Genomic DNA, 27,895 nt, shown 5'->3' with positions numbered 1-27,895 from the left:
TGTGAGGTGCTCCAAAGGTGATGGTGAAGTATGGGGAGATACCAAGGTGCGAAATTGGTGGGGCCATACCATCACCACTCCAAATTATGGTGGTGGGAAGTATAACTAGGTGTGGAGGCTTCAGAGTTTCCACCTGTGATTGCAACAATTCACAAGGTCATGGATGTCACAGACCTTCTGGAGGGAAATGTAGATGGAGCGCTGAACGAGCCGCTGCCAGTCTGAAGGGATAGTGATGATGCGCTGGATAGAGGTTAGCACCTAACATACATACCAGGCAGGAAGGTTGGCGAGAGGTGGATGAGGCAGTTGAGGTTGCTGTTTGTAAAAGAGCACTGAGAGACACGTTTCTGGTCATAAACAGAGGACCTCACCACAGTTTCTTTGGCAACACCTCTCAAAACCGTGACCTCTACCACTTAGAAGGACATAGGCAGCAAGCGCGTAGGAGCACCATCACCTGCAAGTTCCCCTCCAAGTTGCACATCATTTTGGAAATATATCACCATTCCTTCATCATCGCTGGGTCAAAATCTTAGAACTCTCTCCCTAACAGCACTGTTGAGTACCTTCATCACAAGCACTAAGCAGTTCAAGGCGGTGGCTCACCAACACGTCCCTCGAGGACAATTAACACTGGCTTTGCCAGCGACACCTACATCCCAGAACAAATAAAAGAACTCCAGGTGCCTTATATCAGACGGATAAAAATCGTAACTCAGTAGCTTAATGCTACAATGAAATGTTATCATATCTAATGATACCAACGATCAACAACCAACAAACTCACCTCCCTCTGTGGGTACAGTGGGTAAAGGCACTGATCCCTGGTCTGCCCCAAATTGCAGAAGTTTGAATTTTTCTTGTGGTATAGCCTTCCATCAGAGCTAATTACAGCAAGACTGAAATTACATCCCAAAGTGCTTATGGTTTGCTTTTCCCCCCCATATTGCTTGTATGCAACCCATATGGAGTGATCTGTAGGCACTGGTACATCTAATTTTGTGAAGAGTAAATATTCCCAACTTCCCAGCTGTTTGTTCTTGTGGTCCCATTGTACTATCTGAAAAAGAGCAATGAGTTTGCAGTTTGACCTGGCTGACAATCCTCCTCAAACCTAGGTAGCAGAATGGATAGCAAGCTGGCTACAATACAAAAGAGAGTGTAGGGGTTAAGTGTAGCTACTCAGACTAGCAAACAGTGGGATGTGGTGTTCCACTGGCATTGGTTGGGACCACTGTTGTTCACAATTTACATTAATGCTTTGGTCTTAATGTTATATAAATACAAGTCGTTGGTCAGTCTTGGAAATTGGAAGTACAAATTCTAAATGTGTAGATGACACCACATTTGGTGTAATTAATACAAAGGAAGAATGCGAAAAAATACATGATAATAAACTTGCAGACAGACAGTGTGTAATTGGCAAATGAATTAAGTGTGAAGTGGTGCATTTTGGTAGGAAGAATAAGGAGGCCACATACTGCTTGGATAACAAGACTAAATGGGGTAGAGAAGCAAAAGGAACAAATCAAAGTAGCCATGCATATTATTAAGGCTATTAAAAAAAAAGCAAACGAAGCACTACAAGTCTAAGTAGAGAAGTTATGTTAAACTGGTACAGAACCTTGGTTAGATCACACTTAAGACTACTGTGCACAGTTCTGATCTCCATAATTATTTTTTTTTAAAAAGGCATTGGAGAAGATGCAAAAAAGATGCACAAGGATGATACCAGAACAGAGAGGTTATAACTAGCACGAAAGACTGCACAGGCTGGCCACTTTTTTTTTTAAAATCTAAAAAAATGAGAAAGATGAGGTGGGGGGTGACCAGATAGATGTCTTAAGATAATGAGGGTTTGATAGGTAGAAGTGGATAAAATGTTTCCATTCTTACCCAAAGAGTGGAAAGAATGTGGAACTCACTACCACAAGGAGTAGTTGAGGCAAAGAGCAGATGCATTCAAGGGTAAGCTAGATAAGCACATGAGGGAGACAAGAATAGAAGGGGATACAGATGGGCTTCTGTGCTGCAGACTCGATGTAATCTTATACAAAAAAATTGATTAGGCATTCATAAAATCACAGTACTGAAGGATGCCACTTGGCCCATCAAGCCTGTGCCAGCACTGCTGCTTGTGGGACCTTGCTATCATACAATTGCTGCTCCATTTGCTTATTAGATTGAGCTTCAAAAATAAGTCAGGTGGATGGAGATATTTTGTAGCACTATGAAGTATTACAACCTGGGTTCCAGTTCTAAATGCCAGCCTCAGTTTTTAAAGCCCTAAAAAGAAAGCCAGTCTGATTTTAAAAAGTTATATTTAAAAAAAAACACCTTACAGAAAATTCTCTACAAATGATTTATTTCATGCCATAAACCAAAAATGTTCAATTTAAACTAAATACTAATTTACCTAAAATAAAAAGAACATTGAAAACACTCAGCAGGTTAGACAATATCTGGAGAGAAGGTAGGGTTAACATTTCAAGTCCATGATCTTTCGTCAGAAGCCACAGACCTGAAAGATTAACCGTACCTTGCTCTTAGCTGAGTGTTTCCAACATTTTTCAGATTTCCAGCATCTGCATGGTTTGTTTCTGACTATTTCAGAAACAGGCTATAGTCACAATTTATAACCAGTACAAAAAAAATCTAACAGTTGCATTTGTATTTGTGTTATGCTACTTTGTACACCATGTACCCAAGTAACAGTTTTGTATTCATATTTATTGATGATCCTGGATTTTATTGTTTTTAAACTCTTTGAAAAAGGGAGCAATGAGTTGCAAATGATTCACTTTTCTTGACAAACCAAGATGGGTTGAATAGTCTTCATCCATAATTATCTTGTGATCTTATCAAAAAAAAATCTTTATTTACTTAATAAATTAAAATATTTGGCATTCTTTGAAACAATCACAGTGCACTGTGAAGACACAATGTAACTAAAATAATTCAATTTAGAAATGAACAGTATTTTTTTTTTAAATTGCATTTTCCCAAAATAACAGTTATAAAAGCCAAAAATGTAACCAGAAAATTCGTATTTTAAGCTTAGTACCTTTAATAATTTTATGAACAAAGAAAACTGCAACTTAAGTCATCACATATATAATTCGATAAGGCAGACGATTTTACCTGGATTTCATAAGATTTAATGTATTTTATTTGAACATCATTTGCCATTGGACTACTGTCCCAACATGAAAGTCTGACCAATAAATTTATCTTACAATTGCAGCAAGATCTTAATTTGACAGGTATGGTTCTAGGTACTCATGACAGGAAACATACTTGCAGAAAAATAGCCATTTAAATATAGAATTTTCTAATGATGTCTGATAACCTGTGGTTCTTGCATCTCCTGCAAATTCTGGATTCAAACATTTCTTCGGCCTAAATTTCAACAAAGCAATTCAGACCTGAAATGTGCTGCAAAATTTTAGATGTCCACATTCACTCCAGGACAGAAAATATTACAAGTTAAAAGTAGATTATATACACATACAATGTGTTGCCTATCTCCTTAGTTCCTAATGCTAATGGTTATAAAATAAAAAGCTTTGCTTAAATGGTTTTTATCAAATTATAAAGCATGTAATCATTTCTCTAGTAAGGTCACAAAATTGAAAAACTGCACCCAAGGTTTCAGTATCTATTCTTTGATGTTCCACTAGCAATTTATAGCAAAATTGAAATAGGAATATAATGTTTTGTCCTTTGAATAAAGACTACAGGGGCTTTCACTGTTGCACTGGTTCCATTTGTACTATGCAAACCCCATCGCAAGAGAGTCCATTAAGCAGAGTCTCCCAACATTCTACTGCTGTCAAAGTTATCCTGTTCATCTTCGGAATCTTCATCTGTAGCTGTGAAGATTTAAAATATGAATTTTCATTCAAAAAGTAGTTTGGTACACATGTAAAATGCCTCAGCTAAGTTAGGTTTAAAAAAAAACATTTCAGTGGTCAATTTAAATTCCTGTTAAGATCAGCAAGTAGTTTTAGTTAGTTGTACCAAATTTGGAGATATACTTATCTCCATGGCCTAGGAAAGGGAGATACTACCACAGCTGGTAAAGAGGTAGCTACTTTGCAGATATTTTCCCCCATCAATATTCCTGAAGCCAAGGCAAGATTCTGGTTGCAACACAGGCAAGAAATCAACCTGTTGACCAAGTGATTACTTTTTAAAACCATCTTCAGACAAGTTTTAAAAAAGTCAAATGTTTCCAAATTGCTGAAGCAGGTTTGTTATTTCAGTGCAATTGTCTACAAAGTAGGCCGTTTATAAAATTAGTTTCCTGCAAAGTCAAAGGTGAATTTCAGTGATAAAGATACAAAGACAGAGAAACTATTTGTGCACCAGGAACTGGCACCAAGGAGTGGCACGTTTGGAAGGCAAGCAAAGACAGAAGTATGAGTCCCGTTCCAAACTGGGCCTCAGTTCCATAAAACCAGCGCTGCAGACGTCCATTGGGCAGCCTTATGCAGCTCACCGGTAAATCCAGTCCACAGGTAAGCTCTGGGGAGAGGGAGGCAGTCACAGGCCCACAGTATTGCTGTGGAGCTAGGAAGAGCACTGCTGCTCCTCCTGGCGCCACTTTGAAGCAAGTAAAAACGAAGAAATTTGCACATTCTTCGGTGGCCTCAAGTAGTCCCTTTAGAATCACGAGTAAGGCTGCTTAGGCCAGGAAAAACTGAATGGAGCATGTTCCCCACACACTGGCAAATGTGGCATTGGGACCCCGATTAGCATATTCATGTGCCAGTATAGGGCACCCACTACTTTGTGCATAATCCACCCCATTCAATATCTTAATGCCACTATTACAGAATCATTGAATGATACAGCACATGAGGCCCATCAGCCCATTGTGCCTTTGCTGGCTCTTTAAAGAGCTATGCAATTAGTCCCCTCCCCTGCTCTTTCCTCAGAGACCTGCACATTTTTCACCTTCAAGTATTTATCCAATTCCCTTTTGAAAATTATTATTGAAGCTGCTTTCACCACCCTTTCAGGCAGCACGTTCCAGATCCTAAGTGCAAATTACCTCCCGCTCCCATGTCACTGTTTGTTCTGTTGCCAATTACCTTGAATCTTGGTTACTGACCCTTCTGCCACTGGAAACAGTTTCTCCTTATTTACTCTAACAAAACCCTTCAAGATTTTGAACAACTAAAATCTCCCTTCAACCTTCTCTGTTCTGAAAAGGAGAACCTCAGTTTCTCCATGTAACTGAAGTCTTAATTACCATCCTAGGAAATCTCCTCTGCACGCTCCAAGGCTGACATCCTTCCAAAAGTGTGGTGCCCAGAATTGGCAGCAATACTCCAGCTGGGGGCCTAACCAGTTTTTAAAGGTTTAGCATAACTTCCTTGATTTTGTACTCTATTAATATAGAGGAGGAATAAAGCCAAGGACCCCATATGCCTTTTTAAAAGCCTTCTCACCTTGCCCTGCCATCAAAGACTTGTGCAAGTACATCCCCAGGGGTCTCAGTTCCTGTACCTCCTTTAAAATTGTACCATTTAGTTTATATTGCCTCTCAGCCTTGCTACCAAAACAAATCAACTCACACTTCTCTGCATTAAATTTCATCTGCCACGTGTCTGCCCATTTCAGCAGTGTCTATGTCCTGAAGTCATTTATCATCCTCACGGTTTACTACTATACTTGGATTTCACATTATCTGCAAACTTTGTATACCAAAGTTCAGGTCACTAATAAATCATCAAAGGCAGTCCCTCGAAATCGAGGAAGACTTGCTCCCACTCCAAAAGTGAGTTCAGTCACCTGAGAACAGTCCAATACAGGAATTACAGTCGCTGTCGCAGGTGGGACAGTCGTTGGAGGAAAGGGTGGATGGGGAGTCTGGTTTGCCGCATGCTCCTTCCACTGCCTGCGCTTGTTTTCTGCATGCTCTTGGCGATAAGACGAGGTGCTCAGTGCCCTCCCTCATTAGTCGTCCCAACACTGACCCGAGGGCATCACTGCTGTCTACATCGTAAACCGGTGACTATTCTCCACCAGCAATGCCTTTAGGTGGTGCAAAAAAAAAAATAAAGAAATCTTGTGGAACACCTGGACTATTCAGTTGCACACCATAACATAAGCTGACAAACCCACCAATGCCCAAGCTCATAGAATCATAATTTTACAGTACAGAAGGCCTTTCTGCCCACTTTGCCTGGTTGCTAAAAGAATGATTTGCTTACTCCCATTTCCCTCCTTAACCCCATCTATACCTTTTTAAAATTTTCTTTCAAGTATTCAATAACTTTTAAAAGGAAAGTGGATAAAGATTCAGCTCTGTTTCTGCTAAGGCATTTTGTGCCTCACAATCTTAACCCAACAATCTACATTAAAAAAATTCTAACATCTTCCTTCTTTGTGATTTTAAATGTATACCCTCTGGTTATGGGTTTTTTTTTTTGGAACGGTTTCATCACATTTCTTAACTTTTTATTCTAATTAAAAGAACCCCAGTGTTTCAGATCTCGCCTCTGGAATTCCAAACTGTTATCCTCATCACCTTACTGAATCTCTTCCAGGAGGGTACAGACATCTTTGCTAAAGTAAAGCACCCAAACTATATTCTAGCTGCAGCCTAACCAACAATGTGTATAGAATTACCATTATATCTTTACTTTTGTACTCGATGGCCCTATTTTATAAAACTTAGGATCCAATAGGTTTTAAAAAAAAAAAATTGCTTTGTCAACTTGTCCGTCCTCCGTGTACCTGAAACCTCAAAATCTCAACGCTCCTTTATTCCTTGCAAGGTTTTACCATTTAGTATGTATGCCTCCTCCTTATTCTGCCTCCCATTTCTGTGTGTTAGCTTCATGTTATCTATCTGTCCAATCTACCAACCTGTGTCTTTCTGAAGCAGTTTAGTCTTCATCAGTAAACCAATCTCACTAATTCTGTACCTACAAAATTTGATATTTTGTCCTCGCACTGCTCACAACATTCCAGTTCAAAATACATCCATGACACTTGTTTTTCTGTCCTTAAATTCCAATCCATGCTGCCACAGTCCTTTAATACCATGTGCCTTCATTTTATGAACAAGCCTTGTGTGGTACCTTTTGAAAACCCACACACATCATCATTACTCAATTTCCTGTCAGACACCTTGTTTTTTTTTTAAATCCATGCTGGCAATCCTCAATTAACCTACACTTTGAGATAAACATTAATCTCTTTATAGTCTCTGGATGCTTACAAATATTAGGCTGACTCGTTGATAATTAACTGGTTTCTAACTTGCTCCCTTTCTAAACAGAGGCATTACACTGGAAGCCCTTCAGTTCTTTGGCACAACTTCCATAATGAAAGAAGTCTGAAAGCTAGTAGTCAAAACCCTCCACTACATCCTCCGACTTCCTCCAGCATTCCACAATGCATACAATCAAGGCCCCGTGCCTTACCCACTTTTACTTGACAATTTTTCTCAGTACTACTTCCGAATCTATAGTTATCCTATCTAACCCCTTTCAGTGTTACTACCATACCGTAAACCAAACCAATGACATTTTCTATACCTCAATTTTCAATCTTTAAATGGCCTTACCTTTTCTTGAACTACAAGCGTTCCTAAATTTTTTATGTTTGTTCATCTGTATCAGGTTTACCTTTTCCCCAATCTTTGTTTTGCTCTCAGTTAGAATTTTAAGAGCTTACCCATTTCCTTGTTTGCCATCTGAGAATTCTGAGTTTTGATTGGCTGCTTAGACAACTTGTTGACATCATGGCAGCTCACACAAGGATCTCCACCTATGTTCCCTGTAATTTGTTTTGGCCCTGCACGGCCCCTTCAAAATACTGCGTTGCAGGGTTTTAACAATGATTTGCCAGAAAGCTGGCTGCGCGAATTTCCTGTAGCAGTGTACCGCGCACCTTACAGGGAACGCTGAACCGCACTATACTCCATTGATTTGAATTATGCGTCTAAAAACCCAAACTGCGACAGATCGAGAGATTTTTGTATGAAGCTTACTTCGGAGCCAACGGTGAATACCTTTTCTTCGCTGCTGACCGCAAATTCCAAGCCATTGTGGCAAGTGACATAGCACAATTGGATGATGACCAAGAACCATGACAACTGGAATTCAAGTTTATGGACAGGAATTTTGTGCTGTAGCCAGGATTGTTAATGCATTATTTTTGCATTGTTTATTGATATGATTTGTATAGTTGGATAAACTAAATATTTATGAAAATTTATACCTGTGCACAGGGGAGAAAGACTGTTTATGATGGTGTGCAACAATGGCTGCGTTAACAGACAAGACGTTGGGGCATACTGGTAGATTTTACGATCCAGCACTCCACTTTGTACAACAGAAAACACCAAATCGGAATATCAGGCACAAAAGGTTAATGCACCTGCTTTGCAGTTTGTACATTGGGCAGAACATTGGGTGAACCTTAGTGTTTGATAATGGGAGTCGGGAGGCGGAGCAGGACGTTGAGGAGGCCTACAAGAGGCCCAACCAGTGCAGTCGCAGCAGGAAGGCAAAAAAAAGTAGAAAGAAATCGAAAGGTGACATCACAGCCAAGTGATTGGTAAGTAGTTTTTAGTTTCTGTATCAATAAGTAATCTTTAGCATTGTTGTTGCCAATTTACGTTTATCTAAGGGTTAAGTCATGGCAGGAGAGCTCGGACACGTGTTATGCTCCTCCTGTACTATGTGGGAAGTCAGGGATGCTTCCGATGTCCCTGACGACTATTTGTGTGGGAAGTATCCGTCTGCAGCTCCTGACGGACTGCATTGCGGCACTGGAGCTGCGGGTGGATTCACTCTGCAGCATGCACGATGCTGAGAATGACGCGGATAGCACATTTAGCGAGTTGGTCTTATCGCAGGTAAAGAGTACACAGCCAGATAGGGAATGGGTGACCAACAGGAAGAGCAGTGGAAGGTAGGTAGTGCAGGGGTCCCCTGCGGTCATCCCCCTGCAAAACATATACACCACTTTGGGTACTGTTGAGGGGGTTGACTCATCAGGGGAGGGCAGCCACAGCCAAGTTCATGGCACCGTGGGTGGCTCGGCTGCACAGGAGGGCAGGAAAAAGAGCTATAGTGATAGGGGATTCAATTGTAAGGGGAATAGATAGACGTTTGAGGCCACAACAGAGACTCCAGGATGGTATGTTGCCTCCCTGGTGCAAGGGTCAAGGATGTCTCGGAGCGGGTGCAGGGCATTCTGAAAAGGGAGGGTGAACAGCCAGTTGTCGTGGTGCATATAGATACCAACGATATAGGTAAACAACGGGATGAGATCCGATAAGACGAATTTAGGGAGCTAGGAGCTAAATTAAAAAGTAGGACCTCAAAAGTAGTAATCTCAGGATTGCTACCAGTGCCACGTGCTAGTCAGAGTAGGAATCGCAGGATAGCTCAGGTCAATACGTGGCTTGAGTGGTGCACAAGGGAGGGATTCAAATTCCTGGGACATTGGAACCAGTTTTGGGGGAGGTGGGACCAGTACAAACCGGACGGTCTGCACCTGGGTAGGACCAGAACCAATGTCCTAGGGGGAGTGTTTGCTGGTGCTGTTGGGGAGGAGTTAAACTTATATGGCAGGGGGATGGGAACCTATGCAGGGAGACAGAGGGAAGTAGAACGGGGGCAGAAGCAAAAAGATAGAAGAAAAATAAAAGTGGAGGGCAGAGAAACATGAGGCAAAAAGCAAAAAGGGCCACATTATAGCAAAATTCTAAAGGGGCAAAGTGTGTTAGAAAGACAAGCCTGAAGGCTGTGTGCCTCAATGCGAGGAGTATTCGGAATAAGGTGGATGAATTAACTGAGCAGATAGCAGTTAACGGGTATGATGTAATTGGCATCACGGAGACATGGCTCCAGGGTGACCAAGGCTGGGAACTCAACATCCAGGGATATTCAACATTTAGGAAGGATAGACAGAAAGGAAAAGGAGGCAGGGTGGCATTGCTGGTTAAAGAGGAAATTAATGCAATAGTAAGAAAGGACATTAGCTTGGATGATGTGGAATCGGTATGGGTGGAGCGACAGAATACCAAGAGGCAGAAAACGCTAGTGGGAGTTGTGTACAGACCACCAAACAGTAGTAGTAAGGCTGCGAACAGCATCAAACAAGAAATTAGGGATGTATGCAATAAAGGTACAGCAGTTATCATGGGTGACTTTAATCTACATATTGATTGGGCTAACCAAACTGGTAGCAATGCAGTGGAGGAGGATTTCCTGGAGTGTATTCGGGATGGTTTTCTGGACTAATATGTTGAGGAACCAACTAGGGAGCTGGCCATCCTGGACTGAGTGATGTGTAATGAGAAGGGACTAATTAGCAATCTTGTTGTACAAGGTCCCTTGGGGAAGTGTGACCATAACATGGTATAATTTTTTATTAAGGTGGAGAGTGAGTTAATTCAGAAACTAGGGTCCTGAACTTAAGGAAAGGTAACTTCGATGCTTTGAGGCGTGAATTGGCTAGAATAGACTGGCAAGTGATACTTAAAGGGTTGACGGTGGATAGGCAATGGCAAACATTTAAAGATCACATGGATGAACTTCAGCAATTGTACATCCCTGTCTGGAGTAAAAATAAAACGGGGAAGGTGGCTCAACCGCAGCTAACAAGGGAAATTAAGGATAGTGTTAAATCCGAGGAAGAGACATATAAATTGGCCAGAAAAAGCAGCAAACCAGAGGACTGGGAGAAATTTATAATTCAGCAGGAGGACAAGGGGTTTAATTAAGAGGGGGAAAATAGAGTACGAGAAGAAGCTTAGCGGGAACATTAAAAACTGACTGCAAAAGTTTCTATAGATATGTGAAGTGAAAAAGATTAGTGAAGACAAACATTAGGTCCCTTGCAGTTGGATTCAAGTGAATTTATAAAGGGGAACAAAGAAATGGCAGACCAATTGAACAAATATTTTGGTTCCGAATTCACAAAGGAAGACACAAATAATTTTCCGGAGAAACTAGGGGACCGACGGTCTAGTGACAAGGAGGAACTGAAGGATATCCTTATTAGGCGGGAAATTATGTTAGGGAAATTGAAGGCCGATAAATCCCCACGGCCTGATAGTCTGCATCCCAGAGTACTTAAGGAAGTGGTCAGAGAAATAGTGGATGTATTGGTGATCATTTTCCAACAGTCTATCGACTCGGGATCAGTTCCTATGGACTGGAGGGTAGCTAATGAAACACCACTTTTTAAAAAAAGGAAAGAGAAAGTGGGTAATTATAGACCGGTTAGCCTGACCTCAGTAGTGGGGAAAATGTTGTAATCAATTATTAAGGATGAAATAGCAGCACATTTGGAAAGCAGTAACAGGACCGGTCCAAGTCAGCATGGATTTATGAAGGGGAAATCATGCTTGACAAATCTTCTGGAATTTATTGAGGATGTAACCAGTAGAATGGACAAGGGAGAACCAGTGAATGTGGTGTATTTGGACTTTCAAAAGGCTTTTGACAAGGTCCCACACAAGAGATTGGTGTGCAAAATCAAAGCACATGGTATTGGGGGTAATATACTGAAGTGGATAGAGAACTGGTTGGCAGACAGGAAGCAGAGAGTCGGGATAAACGGGTCCTTTTCAGAATGGCAGGCAGTGACTAGTGGGGTGCCGCAGGGCTCAGTGCTGGGATCCCAGTTCTTTACAATATACATCAATGATTTAGATGAAGGAATTGAGTGTAATATCTCCAAGTTTGCAGATGACACTAAACTGGGTGGCGGTGAGAGCTGTGAGGAGGACGCTAAGAGGCTGCAGGGTGACTTGGACAGGTTAGGTGAGTGGGCAAATGCATGGCAGATGCAGTATAATGTGGATAAATGTGAGGTTATCCACTTCGGGGGCAAAAACGCGAAGACAGAATATTATATGAATGGCGGCAGATTAGGAAAAGGGGAGGTGCAACAAGACCTGGGTGTCATGGTTCATCAGTCATTGAAAGTTGGCATACAGGTACAGCAGACGGTGAAGGCAGCAAATGGTATGTTGGCCTTCATAGCTAAGGGATTTGAGTATAGGAGCAGGGAGGTCTTAATGCAGTTGTGCAGGGCCTTGGTGAGGACTCACCTGAATATTGTGTTCAGTTTTGGTCTCCTAATCTGAGGAAGGATGTTCTTGCTATTGAGGGAGTGCAGCGAAGGTTCACCAGACTGATTCCCAGGATAGCAGGGCTGACATGAGGAGAGACTGGATCACCTGGGCCTTTATACATTGGAGTTTAGAAGGATGAGGGGATCTCAGAAGCATAAGATTCTGACGGGACTGGACAGATTCGATGCAGGAATAATGTTCCCAATGTTGGGGTAAGTCCAGAACCAGGGGACAGTCTTAGGATAAGAGGTAGGCCATTTAGGACTGAGATGAGGAGAAACTTCTTCACTCAGAGTTGTTAACCTGTGGAATTCCCTGCCGCAGAGAGTTGTTGATGCCAGTTCATTGGATATATTCAAGAGGGAGTTAGATATGGCGCTTACAGCTAAGGGGATGAAGGGGTATGGAGAGAAAGCAGGAAAGGGGTACTGAGGGAATGATCAGCCATGATCTTATTGAATGGTGGTGCAGGCTCGAAGGGCCAAATGGCCTACTCCTGCACCTATTTTCTATGTTTCTATGATTAATGTCCATTGCACAAAGCTTGGAGTCCAGAGTATGATATTGTAAAATCTGTCCCATAGAATGCAAGTGGATTTATTTTCCAAGGGAATGGAGTTGTTTTGGAGTTTGTTATGCAAGTATAAAGTTTAACATTTAGTGGCAGAGAAGAACTTACAAAACATTAGGAGCAAGAAGCAGGAAAGTATGCAGTTAGAGGTTGGTGGCAGTATTGAGGGGTAAAATGAGAGTTTGGATTGAATGACAGGGAATGGCGAAAATTTGAGATGAGAGAAAAAATAAAGAGGAAAATTAGAGTTTACAAAGAGTTTTTTTTGGTAAGCACAAAAAAGATTGGTGGAATGAGTTGCAAGTGAGAAGTTCGTAGAGGAGAGAGAATAGTGATGAAAAGGCAGGGAGAAAAAACAAAAACTGGAGTGGAGACTACAGTTTGGGTAAGCTATTGCAAGAGAACTTGAGAAAGCAATTTATAGGTGTGGGAGAAGTGGGAAAAGGAGGATTGGGCATATGGTCATTGGACATGCAAAGTGCTGGGAAAGAGTATCTTGGTGTCTGAGAGTAGTCTGTAAGGATGTGGTGGAAGGGGGATTGGAGGATATTGCAGTGGTGGAAGGATATACCAGAATTATGGGATTTAGTAGTAATGTTCAACTATTCCACCACTTTCTTGGCCATCCATTATGCTCCACTTTCCATAAACTTCAGCTCACCCAAAACTCAGCTGCCTGTATCCTATCCCGCACCATGTCCCGGTCACCTGTCCCATCATCACTGACCTACATTGACTTCTAGAACCCCATGGCCTTCAATTTAAAATTCTCACATAGAAATTTCAACCTTAATGGCTTTGCCCCATCTCATCTCTAACTTCCTTCAGCCATACAACATCCCCTTCCCCACCCCCTCCAAAAAAAAACTATTCCTCTGTGCATTCCCCTTCCCTTCACCCAGCTATGGGCGGCCATCTAGTTCACTCACTAACCCCTTTGTCCATCCTTAAAACCCACCTCTTTCACAAAGCTTTTGGTCACCCCTCAACCATCTTGTGACTTTGTTTCTATTTTTGTCTGATTGTATCTTTAAGTGCCTGTGGATTTTTTTCTATGATAAAAAGGTACTATATAAATGCATGTTGTTGTAGCGGAGGCGACTTCACAACATCGACCACAGAGAACCTGGCTATAAATTACTGGGGACAATGGGCTATGCTGGTGATGCAGAGGGTGCATGTGCTAATGTATTTAGCTTGGCAGAGGAATGAAGTTTACAGTACATTGATCCCTGCCCAGAGCCTTTGACCATCCGTAATGTTTTGCTGGATCCTGCACCAGCAGTACCAGACGCCAGGGCTTGCAATCATGAGCAAAACAGAATTTCCCAAGGATAATGGAACTGGTAGCATTGGAAGAAAAAACTTATGTTGGCAAGATGTGCAGTAGTCACCAGACTGTCTTTAAATTCCTCCATGGCCTTGCCCCACCCTCTGGCAATGCTCCAAGAACATTGCATTTTTTCCAACTCTGGCCTCTTGTGCATTCCCCACTCCCTTCGCGCCACCATTGGCGGTCGTGCCTTTAGCCGCATCGCCCCAACCTCTGTGGCAACACAGTAAGGCCAGTCTTGGAGTCCAACAGCATGGTGTAGCTGAGCGGAGAATCATGTACTCACTTGTCCCCTCAAACTGCTACTCCACAGAACTCTATTTCCTCCCACCCAGACTTTTGTATCTCCCCATCTGTCTCAGTCTCTCACCATTGTCCTCCTGCGTCAAATCACTCTTCCACTCACTTCCCAACTTCTTTTGCCATCTCCCCGATCCATCTTTGTTTTACCTCCTCTTCCCCCTCATGATTCCATTCCTCGAGATGATAATCACTGTTGGAGTGGATTTTCGGACATAGCAAAGCAGGATGGGGTAAGCCACCACTAAATGATCTTTGTACCAAGAAGCCTATCTGCTGTCCCTGATAGGAACTCTGCAGTAACAAGTGACTCCTGGCCAGGTGCAGGCCACTGTTTCATAGAAAGCTTTGCAACAGAATAATTAACCACAAAAGAAGATACAGAGGAAGGGCCCCCAAACTCACGCCATGCTTCCGGATATAAAAGGGGTCGGAGGGTCTAGTAAGGAGGAGGAACTGAGGGAAATCCTTATTAGTCAGGAAATTGTGTTGGGGAAATTGATGGGATTGAAGGCCGATAAATCCCCAGGGCCTGATGGACTGCATCCCAGAGTACTTAAGGAGGTGGCCTTGGAAATAGTGGATATGCATTGACAGTCATTTTCCAACATTTCATTGACTCTGGATCAGTTCCTATGGAGTGGAGGGTAGCCAATGTAACCCCACTTTTTAAAAAAAGGAGGGAGAGATATAACAGGGAATTATAGACCGGTCAGCCTGACATCAGTAGTGGGTAAAATGATGGAATCAATTATTAAGGATGTGCATTTGGAAAGAGGTGATATGATAGGTCCAAGTCAGCATGGATTTGTGAAAGGGAAATCATGCTTGACAAATCTTCTGGAATTTTTTGAGGATGTTTCCAGTAGAGTGGACAAGGGAGAACCAGTTATTGTGGTATATTTGGACTTTCAGAAGGCTTTCGACAAGGTCCCACACAAGAGATTAATGTGCAAAGTTAAAGCACATGGGATTGGGGGTAGTGTGCTGACATGGATTGAGAACTGGTTGTCAGTCAGGAAGCAAAGAGTAGGAGTAAATGGGGACTTTTCAGAATGGCAGGCAGTGACTAGTGGGGTACCGCAAGGTTCTGTGCTGGGGCCCCAGCTGTTTACACTGTACATTAATGATTTAGACGAGGGGATTAAATGTAGTATCTCCAAATTTGCGGATGACACTAAGTTGGGTGGCAGTGTGAGCTGCGAGGAGGATGCTATGAGGCTGCAGAGCGACTTGGATAGGTTAGGTGAGTGGGCAAATGCATGGCAGATGAAGTATAATGTGGATAAATGTGAGGTTATCCACTTTGGTGGTAAAAAGAGAGAGACAGACTATTATCTGAATGGTGACAGATTAGGAAAAGGGGAGGTGCAAAGAGACCTGGGTGTCATGGTACATCAGTCATTGAAGTTTGGCATGCAGGTACAGCAGGCGGTTAAGAAAGCAAATGGCATGTTGGCCTTCATAGCGAGGGGATTTGAGTACAGGGGCAGGGAGGTGTTGCTACAGTTGTACAGGACCTTGGTGAGGCCACACCTGGAGTATTGTGTACAGTTTTGGTCTCCTAACCTGAGGAAGGACATTCTTGCTATTGAGGGAGTGCAGCGAAGGTTCACCAGACTGATTCCCGGGATACCGGGACTGACCTATCAAGAAAGACTGGATCAACTGGGCTTGTATTCACTGGAGTTCAGAAGAATGAGAGGGGACCTCATAGAAACGTTTAAAATTCTGACGGGGTTAGACAGGTTAGATGCAGGAAGAATGTTCCCAATGTTGGTGAAGTCCAGAACCAGGGGACACAGTCTAAGGATAAGGGGTAAGCCATTTAGGACCGAGATGAGGAGGAATTTCTTCACCCAGAGAGTGGTGAACCTGTGGAATTCTCTACCACAGAAAGTTGTTGAGGCCAATTCACTAAATATATTCAAAAAGGAGTTAGATGAAGTCCTTACTACTAGGGGGATCAAAGGGTATGGTGAGAAAGCAGGAATGGGGTACTGAAGTTGCATGTTCAGCCATGAACTCATTGAATGGCGGTGCAGGCTAGAAGGGCCGAATGGCCTACTCCTGCACCTATTTTCTATGTTTCTATGCTATCAGGTTTCACTAGGACTAAAAAGTTGTATGTAAATGAATTGCGTTGCCATATGGATTGATTGGTTGTATGTAAATGAATTTAAATGATTGTATTCCGCCCCCTGTAAACTGTTTATAACCTCGCGGCACAAGGCACTCGGGGAGAAAGTGATTCGCAGGTCGCAGGACCTCAACTCTTCTCCCAGAGCTCTGTGAGCAATAAAGTTGTCTCTTACTTTACTAGAATCTATGTGAATTATTTTCATTAACAAATTGGCATAGTCGGCAGGATACCGCAGAGCTGGATAGTCATATGACCCAGTAGAACGGGATAGTAGTCAATTTCTGACCACCCAGAAATTATACTGGGGGAAGCGGCTGGCCGGCGAAGTGGTATCAAACGAATAAAATAGATTAAGTGAGGAAAGAGACATAACTTGATAGTATGTGATAAGAATTAAGAAATTCAGACTGTAGTGGCGTACAACGCAGACTGAAAGTAAAGTAATTAGTGATGCGGGGGTTGATTATTTTAGTCCAATGTTCATAGGTGGCGATACAGAAATCGGTGCGGAAGGGAGCTGATCACTCCAACCAAGAGCCGGATTCCTGTGGTAAGGAAACACGTTAATCTTTGCGAGCAAAACAAGAGGTCTCTGCGGGGTGAATCGTGGCCGTGAGTAGTTTATGGAATTTCCGAACTTAAATAAAGGGGAATACAGGAACAGAGTAAACATCTTCAACGACAGGTAAGGAAACAGATGTAAAATGTGGACCGCCCGGGTCCCTAATTAACTCTTACATGACCAATCGACATGTCTTAATTAAAAAAATGCAGAAAGACGGCTGGGATGTATCCCAGACATTAAAAGAACAACGAAATTGGATGGCAAAACAAAAGAAAGATAAAACCAAAAAGGCCAGATTATTACTAGTACATCAGTTAGCAGGACTAATTGAGCAAGTAAAGGACGTTAGAGAGAAAAGGGAAGAGAAAGGTAACAGTCAGGTACAAGGAAAATGTAGGGAATGGGAAAAGAAATGCCTGGCGTTAGAACAACAGATTCAGAACTGTTCCCAATTTGGGGGGGGGGGGGGCAGAAACAGCCTCACTGCCCCCTTACGAAGATTACCAAGGTGAGGCAACAGCCCCGGGTCAGGAAGATCTAGAAACCTTCCCAGTGGCACCAGTCACCAGATGAGGAACTGCAGTGAATCCCACTGCAACCTATAACCATTTACCCCCGGCGAGAGACAGCAGATAATGGCATCCCTGGGTAAATTACAATCCCGGTGTGCAAATACCAAATTTTGGGCAGAGCTGGATACAGTTTGAGTGGGCCACCAACTACACCTCAGATATCCACCAACTAGTCCGAGCGGCTTGCCCAGCAGATCGGAGGAGAGTAGTGGCCGGAGGAGCTGCGCTAGCAGCCAATGCCGACTTTTCAGGGGGACGTTGGAAACACACGGTACCTTTAACCACTGAAGTAGATGGTCAACAGACAGCCTTTGGCCCTTTTTAAACCGAGATCCAACGAGTTTTAGGTAATGCCCCTACTAATTGGAGTAAAATTACTACAACCAAACAAAAGGGGCAAGGAGCCTCAGAGTATGGGGGACAATTATTTCAGATATAGCAAGAATGCTCTGGACAGGGAATCCCAGGCCGCGGCGACCGAGCATTTATCCAGGCATTGAAGGACGGACTATCCGCTGCACACCAGACCATTATAAAAATGGGAGTAATTGTAACCCAGGATTATGATAAACTGGTCGAGTGGGCTAGTGGCGTCCAGGGAGGGGGCGATGAAAAAATCCCAAAGATAAAACAAGAAAGGGTTTTTGCAGCAGAGACGGGGGAGGACAGAAAAAGGGGACATGCCATAACTGCGGGAAGGTGGGTCACTTTGCCAAAGAATGTAAGGGGAAACGCATGGAAAAACAATGCACATATTGCGGCAAAAAGGGACATTTAGATGCGACCTGCTATAGTAAAAATGGCTATCCTAATAAGGCAATGACCCTGTCAGAACAGGAATACCAGCAGTGGCAAGAGTACAAAGCCACAGTGATGCCCCTGTACAAAGTAAAAAGGAGGGAAGGATATATGTGTTTGCACTAGTAGGGGGCCAACAGTGAGAGATGTTAGTGGACACTGGAGCCTCAATATCCATTACCAATCTACCCCTTCCCGTAACCGGCAAAAAGATTTTAATAAACAGAATAAATGGACGGCCAACACCGGCCGACCTAAGCACCACCCAAGTGGTGGAAATTGATAATTTATGCATACCCATGAGATTTTACGTATGCAAGAATAGTGAGGGAACAATATTGGGGAATGACGTAATGAAGGAATTTCAGGCCCTGATTGATTGTGGCGAGGGGAAATTAACATGGCCAAAGGCAGATGGCAGTAAGGGAGATTTGGGACAGATAGCTCACCATATGGAAAGTTTAGGTGTAGCAACAGCCACAAAAACCAACTGGCATACCGAGACTGGAGGATATGGCGGCATTTGTGTCTCTGTGCCCGGGGTTTGGGCACAGACAAAATTGGATACCGGAAAGGAGGACATGGACCCTATTAAAGGTCCCTGGACCATCTCATAAATCACACCGAAGCCAGAACAGCAGTTGTAGAAATAGTAAAGGGACTAGTGGAAAAAGGTATCTTGAGAAACTGTTAGCACCACTAACTCCCCAACATGGCTAGTAGGGAAGTCAGATGGGAGTTAGACTAACCATTGACTACACCGCCCTTAATAAGGTCACCCCAAAACTATACCCGATAGTGGCCAGTCCCTCCACAATCCTTAATGGATTATCCCCTGAACATAAAATCTTTACAGTTCTGGACATAGCCAATGGCTTCTGGGCACTTCCCCTCGACCCAGAATCACAAGAGAAATTTGCCTTCACGGTGGAGGATAAACAATATACTTGGACCCGATTACCACAAGGGTTCCATAATAGTCCTGCCATATTCCACCGAGTCATGAGTGACGTAGTAAAACAAATAGAAGTACCGGCAGGAAATAGTATTTTACAATATGTCGACGACAATTAATAGCTTCAGAAACCAAGGAGGGACATCAGGCAACCCTATACCCGGTGTTACGAGCTTTGGAGACGGCAGGCCTTAAGGTCAACCCCAAGAAAGCCCAGGTCGGGAAAACCCAAGTCTATATCTAGGGTACTGCCTTTCAAAGGGGTTAAAAGAAATGCCCTTGGATAGGAAAAAGGCTGACAAGGACATGCCTAGACCAGTAACGGTAAGGGGGGGGGGGGGGGTGGGTGGTTGTGAGGGAGGTACTGGTCTCTTTAATTACAGCCGGAACTTTATCCCTGAGTTTGCAAAGATTGCCGAGCCTATACAAAGACTAGTAAAAGGAGGAAAACCGGCCCTAGACCTTATAGAGTGGGGCCCTGAACAAGAACAGGCGTATAGTAAACTCAAGTCAGAACTAGTCTCCGCACCTGGATTGGGACTGCCTGACATGGGTAAAGATTTCCACATCCACTGTACCAATGAAGATGGGTTCTATACGGCCGTGGTCACCCAAGATCACGGGGATAAAAGGAGACCTATAGCCTATTACTCCACTGCCGAAGGTCCGGTGGTGACCGGATTATCCAGATGTATAGCTGCACTAGACTGCGCAGCTTGGGCAGTAAAAATAAGCGAGCCCGTGGTAATGACCGGAAACATCATTCTCCGCACCAAACACACGTTGGTAGAAATGTTAAACACAGGAAAACTGAGAACCGTTTCTAATATGAGACAGGCAAAGTGGGAAGCAGTCCTCTTGCCACCCAACAAAGCAGTAACTATAATTAGAGATGTAGGGGAAAACCCCGCGGAGGGCAGTGCAAGAGGGAGAGCCCCACGATTGCGGGGACGTGGATATGGACATGGAAGAGGATAGAATAAAAGACACGCCCCTTCAAACCGCAGAACAAATCTTGTTTGTGGACGGCTTGCGAAAATACGTAGAGGGACTACCTCGTACCGGATGGGCTGTAGTTAACCAGGATCTAGAGACAGTCGAATCAGGGCGAATTAATGGGGGGTCGTCAGCTCTGGTGGCAGAATTGGTAGCCCTCACGTGGGCACTGCAACTATCAGAGGGTAAGATCGTTAATATCTATACAGACAGTAGATATGCATTCGGGGTAGCATATGATTATATGACAGCATGGGGGAGGAGGGGTTTTATCACAACCAGCGGACATCCCATAAAACACCAGCTGAGAATAGAAGCTCTCTTAGCAGCCAGTAATAAACCAAAACAGGTAGCAGTCATTAAAATTAAAGCCCACCAAAGGGAACCGGACCGAACCAGTCCAGATTGGCTGAGTCACCAGGGAAATCAAGCTGCGGACTTAGCTGCACAAGAGGCATTAGAACAAGAGGAGTGTGAGGAGGCCTCAGTCAGCGCCGCTGGGGTCAGAGACGAACAGATAAGTATCGAGAAACTACACCAGGACATTTCTGAGGAAGAAAGGGATATGTGGACAAAGCAGGGCACAACGCAAGGAAAGGATAACGTTTGGAGACGAAACGACAAGGTAATGGCGCCTGAATGCATACAGAATACCTTATTGGAGTTGCACCATGGCCTGTCCCATTCTGGACGAGAGGCCATGACCGGGAGTCTTGGAAGAGATTGGTGGTGGAAGGGGATGGGGAGAGATGTTGCCAAACATTGCCATCGATGCGTTACGCGCGGGCAATATAATCCAGGCAGGCCCATTAAAATTAAAATGGGACACCAGCCCCATCCACGGGGGCCATGGGAACATTTACAAATTGATTTCACAGGTCCTTTGCCCCCATCCCATGGAAAAAGATATTGCCGAGTGATTATAGATCAATTTACCTGGTGGGTGGAAGCTTTCCCCACACGTGATTGCATTGCCTCAACAGTGGCAAGGATATTGACCGAGCAGGTGGTTCCCCAATGGGGAGTGCCTCTTCTGATAGATTCGACCAAGGCACCCACTTCACCGGGAAGATTGTAAAAACAGTATGCCAGCTGATGGGCATAAAATAAAAATTCCACATCCCCTACCACCCGCAGAATTCTGGAATGGTAGAACGCATGAACCGTACCCTTAAGAACGCCAAGGCCATGCAAACGTCAGGAAGAACGTGGACAGAAGTATTACCTATTATATTAATGAAGTTAAGAGCCACGGTAAACCGGACAACCGGATTAACCCCTTATGAACTAATGACAGGAAGGGCGATGCAGTTACCAGAAAGCATCATAACAGGTGGGGCCGACGTAGGCCCATTAAAAGACAAAATTAAACGGTATGTTTTGGAACTAAGCACTCAACTCATAAGGATGCGTAAATTAGTAAGAGACAATCAGGAAGAGAGAGACGCTCAAAGAGCTTGAAAGGCTCCCTGACGTCCCGATGGCGGGACGTCGCGTCATGGAAAAAACATTACCTGAAAAACCAGGGTTTGCACCAAAATGGAATGGCCCATGAGGTCATAATCAGTGGAGACACCTGTGCCTGTCTGGACATAAGAGGGAAGAGTGTATGGAAACATTGGACCCAGTTGAAATTGTACAAAGAAACAAATGAGTAAACATAAGACATGTGATTCATGATACTTGTTTATGCACCCCGAACAGGTGACGACTGCAAGCAAGTCCAAATTACGGCTACTGCTAATGTGTAAATATTGTATTGTTTGAGCGTAACAAACATGTCTAAGATAGCATATATAATCGCGTTACTCTATGTTGTCACGATTGTAAAGCTATTAGGATTAGAAGATAACTTGTTTTTCAAGACACATGTACGTTTACACGGCAATCGAACCGTGTGTTACCCACTAGCCCAATCAATAGAGGCCCTGTTCGTGGCCACCCCTGGGTGGAACCCCCGTGACTTATATACGGTGGATACCTCGGACGCACCCTGTGAGGGACAAACGGGCGAATATAGAAGCGGTATACAGGGAAGATGCGTGGAATTAATAAATCCCACAGATCCTGTGTACAGGGGGTCCCGGGGAAAGGACAAAACGATATGCTCAGATAATGCAAGCTACCCGCTTTGCTTCTCGGGGCAAGGATGGGGGTGTGTATACGCCCTGGTCCCCAAGAACACCACCTGTGTGCAGACGCAGTGTGCCCATCAGCACTGTCGATGCATAGAGGCCAGTTTACTTGCACCTGTAATGAGCAAAGATGCCTGAACGTGACCGCAGGGAGGCAAGTTATCTGCGGTCAGTGCAACGGAACTCATGTCAGCTCAGAAACATGGGCATACCCGTTTGATGCTTACCAATTGGTAGGATCGGGCTCAAATTCAAGGGAACCAAGCAATTGGTGGTATAAGCAGTTCACAAGCGTTAGCAACACTGACGTAAAGTGTTAGAGCTAAGGAGGGATTCGTGTTCCTCCTCAATGGCACCTTCAAGACTGCAACACCGATCCTCCCGGTCCTCTTTGCAGTAAGAACTATAGGACCACTCACTGTTCCATGCCCCCAAAGGGGGCATACCCGGAGAAGGATAGTAACATGGGCATCAACAAGGAGTTCTGTGCCGATTGGTAGGATCCTATCACGCTGGGATCATCACTCGGCCACGGGTTCCTCGGGGCCCTGTCTGTGGGGGGGGGGGGGGGGGGGGGGAGGAGGGAATCAGCGGGGGTAATTAGTGCCAAAAATAGGAACTCTCTTATTTGTTGATTAACCATTCTGGGAAACAGCACATCTAAGGGATTGGATGCCATCAACCGGGAGCTGTCTGAATTAAGATTGTATATGCAGCAGACCTGTTATGCCGTAGATCATCAGTTAGCTTAACAGGGGGGAGTATGCACAGTAATAGGAGACAAATGTATAACGCTGAAATCATACAGTATCACCCAAGCCATTGATGCCATAAGAAAGCAGCTTGACTAGTTCAGACAAGGCCCAAAAAGGGAGAATAGCTGGCTTTACTGGCTATGAGGGGGATCCTGGGGGTCCTATTTAACACATGGAGTAGTTATTCTTGTTGTAATAACAATTACTTGTTGCTTGATTATCGGATGTTTTAATATCTGCTGTAAAGTCACCGGAAGAGAACATCTGATGTGAACACCCGGAGACGCCGAGGAAGATGGAGCGGACGATGCAGGCACAGACCACTACCTATGAAGGGTAGGCTAGAGCTACAGGCAAGGCAGGGAAGTAACTTGCCTCGAAGGTAGGCACTGAGCCACCTTCATTGTGGTCATCTGGATTTCGTGAACATCCTCCAGGACCAACAGGGGGAACTGTTGGAGTGGATTTTTGGACATAGCAAAGCAGGATGGAGTAAGCCACCACTAAATGAACTTTGTACCAAGAAGCCTATCAGCTGTCCCTGATAAGAACTCTGCAGCAATAAGTGACTCCTGGCCAGGTGCAGGCCACTGTTTCATAGAAAGCTTTGCAACAGAACAACTAACTACAAAAGAAGATACAGAGGAAGAGCCCCCAAACTCATGCTATGCTATCAGGTTTCACTAGGACTAAAATGTTGTGCAACAATATGATTGGTTGTATGTAAATGAATTGCGCTGCCATATGGATATGATTGGTTGTATGTAAATGAATTTAAATGATTGTATTCCGCCCCCTGTAAACTGCTTATAACCCCGCGGCACAAGGCACTCGGGGAGAAGGTGATTCGCAGGTCGCAGGACCTCAACTCTTCTCCCAGAGCTCTGTTAGCAATAAAGTTGTCTCTTACTTTACTAGAGTCTATGTGAATTTATTTTCATTATCACGGTTTAGTTACCAGCTTAGATTATTGGTGGTAAAGCAAAAAAGCCACTGAAAATACAACCTTTAGAGAAAATAGAAGGAAACACTCCACCTCATTCAATATTACATGAATTTAGAGAAAACAATTAAATACCTGAGACCACATTGTGAGTATATCCAGAGAAAAAATGTTAATAGCTTAGACCACATTGTGGGCATGTCCAAACACAATGAAGGAATCATCTACACAAAAGGCACATTGCTCAAGCACAAGCAAGTCTCAGACAGACAATTTTAATATCGAGTTGACTAAAAAAAAAATCAAGAACTACTTGTATTTATATAGCACCTTTAACGTAGGAAAGCACCCCAAAGCGCTTCACGGGAGATGACAAAAATGGACATTGAGCCAAAGGAGGATCTATTATGAGGAGTGACGAAAAAAGTTTGGTCAGAGGTAGGTTTTAAAGGAGGATCTTAACAAGAGCGAGAGATGGAGAAATTTAGGGAAAGACTTCCAGAGGTTAGGGCTGATGCGGCTGAAGACACAGCTGCCAATGGTGGGGCAAAGGGAGTGGGGAATGCACAAGAGACCAGAGTTGGAAAAAAATGCAAAGTTCTTGGAGCATTGCAGGAGGGTACAGAGGGTGGGGCAAGGCCATGGAGGAATTTGAAGACAGTCTGGTGACTACTGCACATTTTGCCAACATAACAAGCACACACAAATAAATAAAAATAGATCAGCTTTCCAAGGATTCAGCACAGAACAAATATGAACTGAAGTGCCATCAAAAGCTGGCTGATTCGGTCCAAACACAAGTATAGAGAGCATTGCTACAAAGTAACAAAGACATACCAGGATAGAGGTCATTGGCAACTCACTTCAGTATGATTTGGAATACTGAGACACAAGACTGCATTCTTAAGTATCTTCAGGACACAGATATCGATCAACATAAAGATTGAGACAGAATTAACAACCTTCAGGGACCCCATCCTTACTGTTTGTGATATAAAACAACAATTCTTGAGACACTATTTAATGAAACATGGCTGATGTTTTGCTTTCTTGCAAGATCTGGTGATGATTTTAGGTAGGTAATTCTTGGATATTATTTGCATGGCCTCATGAGTGATAACACGTTCCTGAAAGTGGAAGCAACAACTTCATCCAGTATACTGAAAAATTGCAGTGGGGGATTGGGGAAAAATGTAGATATTTAAATTACTACTGCTTTGTTGAGAATCATTTTGTTTTATGACAAGTAATTTAAAATTTGAGGGGTCTTTGAAACCTGATGCACACATCTTATCTATTGTCAATAAAAATGCTCAAACTTTTTTTAATAATGTCTATTTTTAGCATATGGGATCAAGCCTTCTGAAATTTGCTTTACTTTCACAACAACATGCCAACACATTCAGTTTTACTAGATCACAGACTCAAACAAAATACAGTACAGTTTCAATAATGGGCAACAAAGACCATTGGATCAACCACAGTTTAGGGCCCTAATGGGTATCCGAAAAACCTACTTTCAAGATCTTGTATGTGCTGCTGAAGGGTTCTTGCCAGGTGGATGAACTGAAAGCAAGCAAAGTGGATCAGGTCAAAACTACATAACTGGCTTCATCCAATGTACCAAAAAAAAGGGGTGGGGGGGGGGGGGGGGGGGGGGGAGAAAGAAATTCAGTACAACCCTCAGAAGCATAATACCATCCAGATGGTAGATAATCTTGGGACTGTTCTGCTGTGCTGAATGAGAAATGTTGAGTTCAAAACTGCACCAAACATTATTCCCTCACCGTATCCTATGCAGTACCTGAACTAGTTCTTTAAATAGGGTTTGCAGTAAGCCATTAGTTATGTGTCAGTGAAACTCAAATGTTGTACAAATGTATAAATAAGGTATAATGAAGCTACCAAAGTGCTTGGCACTGTATTTATGCTTTTGAATCCCTCGGTTAAAGAAAATGAAATGATCTCTTCGCTAGTTGTTTGACAAGCATTGCAGATAGTTTTAGAACTTTGCTGCCCCAGTGATAAAGCACTGAAGTGATTTGATTATGTTCTATTTACAATTAAGCTGACATAGTTCTACAATTGTTTACATAGAAAAAAAAGGAGCTACTTTGATGCAAAGCAGTGTGTCAAAGTTAAACAAAAAAAGGATGTGCTTTATAAAGTTACTTGTCTGGTTTATCAGTTTGCACTATTCAGACTAGTTACTATTCTTGTATTAGACATTTTACTTGTATGCTTACCCGAAGTCTAGTCCTCGTCTCACTTGTACCACCCATCATGTCAGAAAATCTCTGCTCACACAGATGAAGTAACAGAACAAGGTAGAGACCAGAACTGATGAATTCGTACTGTGCCTAAACGAGATCATAAGAATTTGAAAGTATACACTATCTAAAAATTAAAAATCCATACAAATAAGCAAATGTACAAAAATTCATGTGGTTCAACCATCTTCAGTTATGAATAAAAGACATCACACGAACGAGTGTTTCCGTTATCAGTTGCGAATGGCAAAGTAATCTTGTATAAAAGTCAATCTTCAGTCTTTTGTATAGTTACAAAAAATTGCCTACATTAGCCAAGTTAGAAGAGACCAAATGCAGTCCTCATTGTAAACCACCAACTGTTGTGCATTCTATAATATTGACTACCAGGAGTGAACCGGACCACATAAGCAGAGCACAACTAAATTATGGGTAGGTTCATGAAAGGTAAAAATCAAGAAAACCCTCCACATTCCAATAAAAAGTCAGACAACTCAATAATGAAAGTTACAAAGGAGGCAACGCAAGACTTTCCAGCATTGTGAGACTTTGCCACCTTCATCCCATGTGGTTCTTTTAAACCACACTGGCAAACTGACAGCACGTGGAGAGGGTGCCTTGCTAGCAAACTAAGTAGAAGGGTTCCCAGTTGATTAGTACCGAGACAAAAAGGGGAGGATTAGGGGAGAGACTACACATGGGTCATATGAACATCAGATTTTGTGCAGTGAGATTCTGCAAATATAAAGCTATCTAGAAAGCCAAGATGAAGATCTGTGGTTGGGAAAATGTTGGAGTCCATTATTAAAGAAGTAGCAGGACATTTGGAAAAGCAAAATTCAGCAAGGCAGAGTCAGCATGGATTTATGAAAGGGAAGTCATGTTTGACAAATTTGTTGGAGTTCTTAGAGGATGTAATGAACAGGGTGGATAAAGGGAACCAGTGGATGTGGTGTATTTAGACTTCCAGAAGGCATTTGACAAGGTGCCATATAAAAGGTTACTGCACAGTAAAAGTTCATGGGGTTAGGGGTAATATATTAGCATGGATAGAGGATTGGCTAACAAACAGAAAACAGTAGGGATAAATGGTTCATTCTCAGGTTGGCAATCAGTAACTAGTGGGGTGCCGCAGGGATCAGTGCTGGGACCCCAACTATTTACAATCTATATTAAAACGACTTGGATGAAGGGACAGAGTGTAATGTAGCAAAGTTTGCTAACGATACAAAGACAGGAGGAAAAGCAATGTGTGAGGAGGACACAAAAAACCTGCAAAAGGACAGACAGGTTAAATGAGTGGGCAAACATTTGGCAGATGAGAATGTAATGTTGGAAAGTGTGAGGTCATGCACTTTGGCAGAAAAAAAATCAAAGAGCTGGTTATTATTTAAATAGAGAGAGATTGCAAAGTGCTGCAGTACAGCAGGACCTGGGGGTACTT

The 27,895-nt window shown here is 43.2% G+C and overlaps 1 protein-coding gene across 7 annotated transcripts in view; it reads right to left on the bottom strand.

Moving 5' to 3' along the window:
• Positions 1–3,150: 3,150 nt before the first annotated feature.
• Positions 3,151–27,895, bottom strand: part of marchf7 (membrane-associated ring finger (C3HC4) 7) — a 116,227-nt gene continuing 91,482 nt past the window's right edge. For 3 of the 7 annotated variants that reach the window (XM_070875564.1, XM_070875566.1, XM_070875569.1), the window contains 2 exons: positions 26,428–26,541; positions 3,151–3,875 (listed from right to left, as the gene is read on the bottom strand). In XM_070875564.1, the coding sequence (XP_070731665.1) occupies positions 3,750–3,875; positions 26,428–26,541 (240 nt within the window). In that variant the 3' untranslated portion in view covers positions 3,151–3,749. Of the gene's footprint in view, positions 3,876–25,698; positions 25,748–26,427; positions 26,542–27,895 lie in introns of all 7 variants that reach the window. The other 4 variants (XM_070875567.1, XM_070875570.1, XM_070875571.1 and 1 more) reach the window with 2 other exon arrangements.

The sequence above is a fragment of the Pristiophorus japonicus genome, chromosome 3 (assembly GCF_044704955.1).
Source record: "Pristiophorus japonicus isolate sPriJap1 chromosome 3, sPriJap1.hap1, whole genome shotgun sequence".
In the NCBI taxonomy this organism is placed as follows: Eukaryota; Metazoa; Chordata; class Chondrichthyes; family Pristiophoridae; genus Pristiophorus; species Pristiophorus japonicus.
Note: the sequence above shows the minus strand (reverse complement) of the source record. Positions and strands in the feature narration are given on the sequence as shown.